The 10,803-nt window shown below is 44.1% G+C and overlaps 1 protein-coding gene across 2 annotated transcripts; it reads right to left on the bottom strand.

The window, feature by feature from the left end:
* Positions 1–221: 221 nt before the first annotated feature.
* Positions 222–9,784, bottom strand: PLPP6 (phospholipid phosphatase 6). Of its 2 annotated transcripts, XM_033151140.1 has the most exons (4): positions 9,719–9,784; positions 7,233–7,683; positions 3,197–3,302; positions 222–465 (listed from the first exon to the last, which is right to left on the bottom strand). In XM_033151140.1, the coding sequence occupies exons 2-4, from the start codon at positions 7,648–7,650 to the stop codon at positions 459–461; spliced, it is 531 nt and encodes a 176-aa protein (XP_033007031.1). In that variant the 5' UTR covers positions 7,651–7,683; positions 9,719–9,784; the 3' UTR covers positions 222–458. The 2 variants fall into 2 exon arrangements, with proteins under 2 accessions (XP_033007031.1, XP_033007030.1); XM_033151139.1 differs by having other exon boundaries at positions 222–3,302.
* Positions 9,785–10,803: the final 1,019 nt, after the last annotated feature.

Below are 10,803 nucleotides of genomic sequence, written 5' to 3'. Positions count from 1 at the left end.
TGTGTCTTGATGTAGGCCCTGACTGGATAGGTGCTACATATTGGCATCTTTGTTTGCAGCCCCCAATGGGAAAGTCTAATCTTACTTATGTTGCATTATTTTGCTTACAGGCTGTTTCACTGCTTTTTATTATGCATGAAGTCTGCTACTGAAGTTCTCTCCACTGATGTTCTTATTGCCACTGAATCCAAAAGAACACTTGCATTTGGCAAAACACAAGGTTAAGTCATGGAAAGGCACAGACAAAGATAATATTTTATTGATCAAAGCTCCAGGAAAACTAGCATTTAGCAACAACTCACAATAGTTTCAGAGTCAAATGCCCAGCAAACATGAAGAATTACAACCAAACAGAGTAAGAGTACAATGTGCATCATAGACAGAACTGCTGGGAACCACAGGTGGGCAGAGTACTGTGATGCTCATCTGCAGCTCGCAGTCTTCTCACAGGCATCTGGTCAGCCACTGTGAAAACATGATGCTGGACTAGATGAGCCCTTGGCAGACTTGTTTTATGTTCTTGTACAGAAAACCCACTTTTAAAACAGAATGGCACAAAGGTGAAACAGTAGGCTCTCACAGTAAAAACATGTTAGTGAAAACACTGTAAACTTATATAGGATTTGTTTCAAGTAACTTTGCAACAACAACAAAACTAATTCCTAGACTGGTAAAGGTAAGCTTACATAAGACACTTTTTAATTCCAAAGTTAACAGTTTGGTGAACAACACTACTGCTTTTTTATTATTATTACTTGTCAGGGATTCTAGACTGGCTGCAAACACACAGAATGAACTCCAGATCAAACACAAAATGGGGTGGTGGTGCATTGAGCAAAAAAAAATGTGTTTGCCAAATATACTTCATTGTGCTTGATTCAGCTACATCAGTTGCAGTGATCTGCCTGTTCTTGAGCTGGATCCAGCCTTCCAAGCCTTCCCCAGGGACTTGCTAACCCCTCAACCCAATGTTACACAGCACCTCTGGTGGAAAAAAAAACCCGTGCCAAGTAAAAATGGGGCAGAGCCATTTTCACCCCTTTTGAGGTACCAGGCAGTGAGTTTTAAACCTCTCTGCCCATCTCTGCACTACAAGAAGAAAATGGTCTCTTCCCTGCCCATTAGAGTAATTATCTTGAGAGTGGAGAGAAGGCAATAACCTGCTTCCTCAGCTGATCTGTCTATGGTGTGTAGTCTGTGTGTTGTGTACAGTTCAATTCCCAAGTACTGGCCAAGGGTGAATGTGGAGCTCAGGCCAAAACAGGTGTGCTACACCTGAGCTACACCTTAGCTTGAGCTACAGTTCATGAGGTGGGAGTCAGATAAAAGGCTGGAATGGGATTATCTTAATATCAGTTTTTCTTACAAGGCTGTATTTAGGACTGAATATACTAAAAATTATGATTAGACTCTCACAGCAGGCAAACACTGCAACAAATGCCTGCATTAACATCAGCTTCCGATTAATATTGTAGAGTTAAGAAAGCAATCTTATTTAAAGCTGCATTGAAGTCCTACCTTCCTACCACAAACTTCTACTTTTGAAAAGCGAAACATGAAGTGCTGGGTTCTTCAGCCATATTCTTGTCCTGCAAAAAGTCTGTCTCTCCATAAAGCTGTTTGATTGTTCAGACGGGACCATGTCTGTATTAAGTACAGTTTGAGTAAGCAATGTTCCTAGAACCCATTTCCATTTACTTCCTGCCATTAGAATAGTACAAAGGCACTTCAGTCTTGAGAATATCCCACCACACTCAGGGCTCGTCCACTTCCACTTGTTCTATGCCTAGAAAACATGGGTCTGAGAGGTTCTCATTTGCCCCGCTGCTTTCCCCGGAAAACCCACCGTTTACCACTGAATTGGACAATCATCGATCTGCAGAAAAAATGACTGATATTTGATCTGATTCAGCAGCAAACAGCAGGGTTTCCTGGGGGAAGCAGCAGGACAAGCAGAAACGTGAAAGACCAACATTGCTTCCCTGGCTTCCTAATGCTGCAGACTGCGGCTGGTTACCAAGGGCTGGGAGGGCAGGAGGCAGGCAGTGGCAAACTGGCTTCTCCGCTGTGCCCACTGCACCAAGCTGCACGCTGCCTTGCCTCTCCCTCTCTGTCACTCTCAACAATGCACAGGGTTGGAAAGCCAAGGAAGCAATGCCATCCTGTCCATGCCGCCCGTGGAAAGCATGGTAAGGGAAGGAAAGAAGGGGGAAAGGATTCCCAGGACAATTGCTTTAGTACGTTTAATCCCCATGGCTGCAGCTCCATCGAAATCACACATTGTGATGTGCATGCTTGTCAACTATTATTACGTTCTTCTCTGCGGAATCTCTTGGGCTGCTTTGCTGAACCCCAGCGTTTGGCAGAACACAATTTGAGAAATGCTGGAATAACCAAATAGCCATTGTGACAATTTCAAAAGCAAGTTATCAATACCAGTTGGAATATGTACAGCTTACACAGTATCTACCAGACAACTATGGCACAAAATCGTATCCACCACTTACGTGGAATACAGAGGTTTATGTGAGATATTATCTTTATCAGTTTACAGCGGGGGGTAGGGTGGGTGGGACCTTTTTGGCCTACTGGGCCAGACCTTTATCTTCCCACCCTTGTGGATTGATTTTGAGGTGTGCGGGATCACTCATCTGTCAATCATCTGTCATCATAATTGCCTGATGTAAAGAGTATTGCTTCTAATCTCACAAGTAAATGAAGTTTTACTATGGGATGGTTTCTGCAGTTTCATGGGTTGGTCCATGCTCCAGCCCAGCAACACGTTCAGAAAACAAGAAGGCACCAAACAACCAAATGAACCTAAGCAGTCCACCCACCCGCTGAAGAGGAATCTTGCTGGTCCTGCCCATCTATCTTGCTGACCATATGAAGCTTTATTAATTTTTATTGCTTGTGCTCAGGCAGACAAGGCCATCAACTCCACAATGAAAAAAGAACAGGAGCACTGACAGGTGACAACCAGAAGTACTCCACCAGGCTGTATTGCATGTAGCCCATGATTAGCCCAAATATGACATCTGTTACATTGTGCCTGCCTAGCATGACTCGGGAGATTCCCACTATGAAGGTCCAAAGTACCACCAGCACCCGCAGAGGAACAGCCAGGACAAGGTGATGTAGAATAAATCTGCAGACCATGGCGGCTCTCGTCGCATGACCTGAAGGAAAGGAATACCTGTCCACAGACACCGTGGCGAACATGTCCATCTTGTTGTGAGCTGGCCGCCTGCGCTTTACCAATCCTTTCACTGCTGCCACCAAAATTAGATCAAGGATCAGAGCTGGGAGACAAAGTGAATAAAGAGGTTTCAGACATTTTAAAGAGCAACTTGGTAAACAACAAAGCTTAGAGACTGAATTTCTGTTATCTAACACCCATTTATCAGATGCAAGGAGATTCAGGTCATAGTACTTTGATTTGCCTTTAAGGTGCCACAGAATTCATGGCTGGTTTCTACTATCCAATTTAATAGTTTTATTTTGCCCACAAGGGCTCAAACAGTCCAGAAAAGATCCATAATGTACTCAAATAATTTTTGAGAGCATCACTGAAAAGCTGCAGAAGAAACAGTCCAAAATCTGTATATAATGGGGCAGAGGGGAATCTTATATTTTAGATTTCATGTATAAATTGAATTGTTCATGGAAGCAGAAGAATGGTCTCTTTTCTACATATAGCCTGTTAACTGACAATGATCAATGATTGATCATATCTCTGTTGAAGTAACATGCCTGTTTTAAAACAGTATGTCCCTGCTTAAATTGTTGGTATCACCCTAGCTGTTGATCTATATAGCCATAGCCTACAGCCATTGTATTCCATGACAGCCATCAGTAATGAAAGAAACCTTAGTTATGAAAAAAGTCAAAAATTCATAATACAGTCATACCCTAGATACCAAACACCTTGCAAATTAAACGTTTTGGCTCCCGAACGCCGCAAACCTAGAAGTGAGTGTTCCGCTTTGCGAATGTTTTTTGGAATCTGAATGTCTTACGCGAATTACCCGGTTTCTGATTGAGTGCAGGAAGCTCCTGCAGCCAATCAGAAGCCGTGCCTTGGTTTTCAAACTTCTTCGGAAGTCAAACGGATTTCTGGAACGGATTCCGTTCGAGAACCAAAGTACAACTGTACAATGTTTTCTCAAATGTTTTAAATTATCTTAGAAGTAATTGTCATCGTTACTTCATTCAAGGACAGGTGATTGTGACAAGGTTGTACACGGTATTTTACCGTGAACATCAAAACCATTCTCCATACAGAGGACATGCAAGCGCTACACAAGATTCCTTAGACATTCAAGACAACCATTCCAGAACTGTGCCATCCATTGTACACGTGCTCTAAACAGGCCAGCACTTCCAATTTCTCCTCCACCTCTTGGGTTTGCCATCACAATGCAATGTGTTTAGGTGCCATTTCAAAGAACCTCCTCAAAAAAAACCTGAAAACAACAACCAAAATTCCTTCAGAAACTCCGCCTCCTAAAACTCCACCAAACTCATATTGATCACTCCCTCCAAACCTCCTTACTTGTAATATACTCAGTCAAGTAGTAATTTCCTGCTCTTTATTTAAGCTCATAGGAACAGTGATTGAATTCCCCCCCCCCCCAAACCTCAGGCTTTATAAACATTATTTACACAGTGAGCACCATCTGACTAATTATGTTTCCCTCCTGGAGCCTGATTGGGCTGCTGCTGGCCAATCAGTTGTTGCATCCTAGTATCCTACCAGCCTAGGTAAAGGGACCCCTGACCGTTAGGTCCAGTCGCGGACGACTCTGGGGTTGCGGCACTCATCTCACTTTACTGGCCAAGGGAGCCGGCATACAGCTTCCGTGTCATGTGGCCAGCATGACTAAGCCACTTCTGGCGAACCAGAGCAGCGCACGGAAACACTGTTTACCTTCCCGCCAGAGCAGTACCTATTCATCTACTTGCACTGGGTGCTTTCGAACTGCTAGGTGGGCAGGAGCTGGGACCGAGCAACGGGAGCTCACCCCGTTGCAGGGATTCGAACCGCCAACCTTCTGATTGGCAAGCCCTAGGCTCTGTGGTTTAGACCACAGCGCCACCCGTGTCCCACCTAATAGGCTGATTAACTTCCTCCTGGGGTCTAATTGGGCTGCTCCTGCAGGCCAGTCAAGTTGTTGCATTCTAGGATCCTACCTGCCTATTGTTCTAGGATCCAAGCTTAGTACATAACACCCCCTCCCCTCTAAGTTCCCATTGCGCCCGCAAGTTAGCATTTGCAGTCATCAAGGTATGCCGGTCGCCTGCATATGCCTTGTGGTCTGGGGTGTCCCTCGGTAGGGGTTCCTGGTTCTGGCTCTTGTTCCGGGGCTGCCGGCTGTGACCGGGCCATTGGGTCAAGGGGACCTACATTAGCTCACTGGGCTTGGCGTGGTTTGGGCCACTGGGGCTAGCCATCACCAGGGTGAACCGCACCAGCTCCCACGTGGGATTTTTTTTTATTTAAATTGGATTTTAAAATAAAACACTTTTGGAGGAAAAATCTTTCTAAAGAGAGTTTTCTATTTAATTTACATTATAGTCCAAAGGCTATTCATCAGGAAATAAGGATTTCTTTTAAGTCTTTCATGTGTGCTAAAACCCAGTCTAAGTTGTTGGTTTTTTAAACCATTAACAAACATGGATACATATGCTATAATGTTATTGTTTTAGTTAAATAAATTGTTTAAATTGTTATTAAGGAAATGATTGTTTTTCTCCTTCCAATAAAGTACAGCAGAAAAGTTGTCCAAATATAAAGTTAACTTATTAAACCTCACAATAATTTCATAATTATATAATTTTTAAAAAACCATTTAACAAACATGGATACATATGCTAGAATGTTATTGTTTTATATCAATTTGATTTAAATCAAATCCCCCTGCCTTGTGGGATTGCTAGGAGCTGCTTTTGCACCTTTTTTTAACCTTCTTGCACTCTTTTACGGCCATTTTTGTCATTTTTAAAATCACATCTGGGTTCACGACAATGCATGTGTGCACAGTTGTGCATGCCTTCAAAGCGCATAAATGGGGAGTTTCTGGTATATTTGTATCCCTGCAAAGACTTCTATAGGAAAAGCAATATTGGCAGCAGGTTCCACCTGGATGACAAATGAAACATAGTTTGGGATTAAACATTTGTCACGGCTAAAAATTGGTCGCTGTTTCTTTAATGCTAAAAGAACTAAGTCAGCATGAGTCAGCGGCCTACAATGACTCGTGCAACCTTTAACCTAATTGTACCTGTATTATAGAGTGGTCAATGTTTGTGTTGTGTTGTGTTGTGTTGTGTTGTTGTGTTGTGGGTTGGTTGGTTAGAGAAAGTAGTGTTGATGTGTGTACAGTTGGTCTGTCATTTTGCAGATAAAGACTTTTAAGAATAAAAGCAGAAAATACTCTGCAAGGACACTCTTCTCGTGGACTCTTTTATGCCGACAAGGGTCCGAGGACCAGGCTGAAGAGACAAAGACCAGGCTGAAGAGACAAAGGGTCCGAGGACCAGGCTGAAGAGACCTTTGCTTTTTTCAAACACTGACAACATTTGAGTAGACCTGTGCAGGTTCATCTAAATCAGGGGAAACCGTTTTCATAAATGGCCATTGGCCGCCCTCCTACTGCACCTATCTCATGAAGAACCATGGCATCAACATCCATACAATTTATGTCAAACTAAGTTTTGGAGTGTTGCAACAATAGCTAATCTCGTATGTAATTTCCCTCTTAGCACAGGAAGGTTGGGATGAAGGCAAGTGCCAAGGCCATAACACTCTTTGTGCCCTTGCACTCTTAGGCTGAATGGGGGCTCTGTCTGAAATACAAACACAAGGCAGATTTTCTAGAAGTGGAAGCTCAGATTTAAATATGACTTAATAAATGTAAGTAATGGTAAAAATATTAGTACAGTAAATGGTATGTCAAACACAATTATTATAGCTCCAGCATTTTTTAAGTTATGTACATCTTCCTAATGCAGATAGGGATAGCTTCAAACGTGTCTGTAGAAAACATTGCAATGGGACATCATTTTCATAAATGACACTTTAGGGAAAGGTGGAATGAATGTGGGAAATCTCTCTTCCCAGTTCTCCCAGATACACTGACAGCTGGGCTACTCCCCACAGTTATCAGATAAAAAAAATGGGAAGCAAAGACCCCACAAGGTAAAGCTGTGATAAGAAAGGGAGCTCTTACCAAAGAGCAGGTTGAGCAGCACCTCACGGCCTGCTGAGCTGGCACTTCTACAGAGCCCATACAACGTGCCAGCCAACCAGGGAATGCCATGTCCTGAAATCTCTACAGCCTTCATCAGAGGACGAGCACTGCCCCAAGGGGAATTCTCTCCAGCACATACCCCCAACTGTTTAGAGGCCCAAAGATCAACAGCCAACAAGGAGCGCAGGGCAATACCCACAAAAGATGGATTAAGCTTCATGCAGTCCTCTTCAGGTAAAGCCTGTGGAGGGCCAGCGCTGGCTGTCGATTCCTTGCGATGAGAAGGGCTTTCTGGGGGTGCTGAGCTCCTCTGACTTGTCAGTGATAGGAACTCCAGTCTGTTGCCTGGGGCCCGTCTCTCACGGCTACTCTTTGGGCTATTCCTAGGGCTAGGCATGATAGTGCGGATGTCGCTGATTTGTCGGAAGAACTGGGAAGATAAAAAGTTGGGGCAGTTTGATTCGTCAGTCTATGCAATAAATGCATTAATACTTTAATCACATATTTTGACCAATAATAGTAATAATAATTTATTATTTATACCCTGCCCATCTGGCTGGGCTTCCCCGGCCACTCTGGGCGGCTTCCAACAAAATATTAAAATACTGTACAATAATCCATCAAACATTAAAAGCTTCCCTAAACAGGGAAAAAATCTCACTAAATTCTGTGGGGCTTACTCCCACATACGTGTTTATATGACTGTAGTCTAAATCAGTTAAGTAACAGCATTTGTGAGAGCTACCTGCTTTTGAGATTCAAAAGCTATTTTAGCTTTAACAAAACAATAAAAACCAGACAAATAAAAATCTGTACAGTATATCATTGCATTACTGATCAGTAAGTACTCCGAGAAACATCTTCAACATTGTAAGCAAGCTACACACTTCCATTCTACAAGTAGCAACCAACTGGTGTGTTTAAAATAATGGTTGAACTAATTGCTAGCATTTAACTACAGTATAGCATTGTCTATTTCAATTATCCAATAAATCACCAGTTTCTATTGTTTCATACATGCAGGTACTGATGGCAAAGTTCTGCAGCTGTAGCGCACATTCATATAATTTGGACTAGGGGTGCAGAATTCAGCATGCTAAGGATTTCAACATCATTTTTGAAATAGCTATTTCTAGCTGCCATGGCTACAAAAGTATCTTGCAAGTGCCTGCTGAAATCTCAGAAGCTGGAAGGGCAAGGTGGAGGATTTTTAGAGGGCAGCACTTCAGTGTCCTAGTTTTTTGGACCTCCAGTTCACTTACAAGAAGCAAGAACATACAGAATTACCTAATATGTGTACATTATGTATACCTATCACAGAATTTAGCTGCTTTCTTTTTTCAGGTTATTGTAATGGGGGGGGGGGGTCGAGTTTCAGTCCACTGATGCGATTTGAAGTTGGATCAAGAAAAGTAGGGTACACTATGCATGCTGGACACTAACAGACAACTGTCCCCATCTTAAATGTGAGATACTCATATAAGAGGACTGTATCACATCCATTTCTTTCTGCACACTTTAACTGGCCTTTAAACTCATAAACCTGAGAGAATTAAAAAAAATTCTGTGTGCAACAAATTTGATGTGAATAATAAATATGGCTTTCATTCCTCTCCACAATCAGCAAAAGATTTACTTTGTAGAATATTACTTAAGCAATAAGAAACCTTAAGGTGCTATAAGAACTTGGGAGAATAGGAAGAGCTCGGCTGGATCACACCAAAGGGCTATGGAATGCAGCATTCTGTTCGCACAGTGGCCAACCAGATACCTACAAGCAGAACAGAAGTGCTGTAGCCCACTTACGTAAAAATGTAACCAATCTTTGAAAATCACAGGGCCCGGGTCGGTTCATAGGGAGAAAGGTAGGTGGTCCTGAGCCCTTTAAGGGTTCAGTGGTCAAAAGCAGCACTTTGGATTGGATCCGGAAGCTAACGGGCAGCCGGTGCGGTCGGACCAGGATCGGCGTGAGATGTCCGAACCGGCTTCCCCCAGTGAGCAACTCGGCCACTGAATTCTGCACCAGCCGAAGTTTGCGGACCGTCTCCAGGGCAGCCGCCCGCACGTGTAATGCAACCCTTGGGCAGTCTCACTCCAGCCCCGGCCGGCCCTGAGCTCTCCTTCCGCCCACCTGGGGCTTTACAAGGCGAGCTCTGGGCCCGACCCCTTTTTCTCCTTGCCCCCTTCTGCCCGAGGACCCAGAGGCTTCGTTCGGAGGCGCTTGTCGGGAAAGGTCTCCGACACCGAGAGAGCGGGGCCTGCCTGCCCGCCCGCCGCCTCGCTGAGAGAGGCTCTCCGCAGGAAGGCCTTGGCTCCTGAGGGCCACGCCGGGACGGCAGCACCGCGCTCGGAGGGGCCTCACTCACGCCGCCCTCCCTGCCCCTCCAGCGCCGCCCGCCCCCCCGAAGCGCCCTCGGCCCTGAGCCCAGCCAGCGCCGCCCACCGCCTTCGCGCCCCGCCGTTACCTAGCAACCTCGCCGCCCTGTGCTGCTCTCGCGGGAGGCGGGCCTTGGGATCCACTTCCGCTTCCGCCGGCCTAGGGGCGGGGCTGCCTGGCGGAAAAAAAAGATAATCAAATATTGTTGTATTACTTATTCTTGCAATTTAAAATAAATTTAGCAGTTTCAAGTTTTGTGCTTTTCATTTTTTCTACATCTGTTTTTGAAAACTGAAGTTAGCCATTTTAAAAAATATATATTTTTAATTAAATATTTTCTTGGGTTACAAAAATACATGCATTGTCTCATTTTTCAGGTCGTAGAGTCTTTTCTACAGATCAGTTACATTTGAGACAGTGAGACACTGATGTTGCATACAGTATAAGGTTGGGGGAGAAGAGAGGTGAGGAGAGGGTGGTGAACTTATATTCTTTTACTCAGTGTACGTGTGAGGTTTTCGTGTCAGTGTCACTTGGGTAGGTTCTCTTTCTATTCATTTATTATATTTCATTGGTAGTGAGAGGGGGGCAGGTTGGTTGTCTTCAGTTGACACGGGGACAAAAAGCAGAGAATGCCTTCATTACATACATAGCCCAACAAGACAACACTCGCCATTTTTTGAGCCTTGCCTAGGGTGCAAAATAGCCTGGCCCTGTGTGTGGCCAGTGCCATGGTCCTGCTCCTCCCTTCTCCACTTGTTCAATGCATGTGGAGAGAATCCTAGAGCTGTGGAGTTGGAAGGGTCCAAGAGGGTCATCTAGTCCAACCCTCAGCAATGCGGGAATCTTTTGCCTAATGTGAGGCTTGAAGCCACGACCCTGAGATTAAGAGTCTCTTGCTCTACCTTGAAAGGATTTATTATAAATATATAAATTCCACTTTTTAAAAAATGGGTCGCTTCCAGCTGTTTATGCAAAGGGTGAGGAAAATGATGGAGGATATTGTAACAAACAAAGAAGATTGAATTTATCTAAAATGAAACATCTAGCAGGGGAAGCTAATCCTCGGGCTGTAAAAGTGTTTGCCAATTTGTCCAGCGTGCTTGGAGCCCTTGAATCATGTTCAGGGCACACACTCTTTAGACATTTTGTTTGATTAGCCTTTGTACTTTC

Source organism: Lacerta agilis, chromosome 6 (genome assembly GCF_009819535.1).
Source record: "Lacerta agilis isolate rLacAgi1 chromosome 6, rLacAgi1.pri, whole genome shotgun sequence".
Lineage (NCBI taxonomy): Eukaryota > Metazoa > Chordata > Lepidosauria > Squamata > Lacertidae > Lacerta > Lacerta agilis.
This window is presented reverse-complemented; position numbering and strand designations above follow the sequence as displayed.

Excerpts from the sequence above, each read along its gene's own strand:
- PLPP6 (XM_033151139.1), bottom strand. The coding sequence starts at position 7,650 with ATGCCTAGCCCTAGGAATAGCCCAAAGAGTAGCCGTGAGAGACGGGCC. Across the intron at positions 3,303-7,232 it reads GCTGCTCAACCTGCTCTTTG|CTCTGATCCTTGATCTAATT; the intron begins GTAAGAGCTCCC and ends TTTGTCTCCCAG.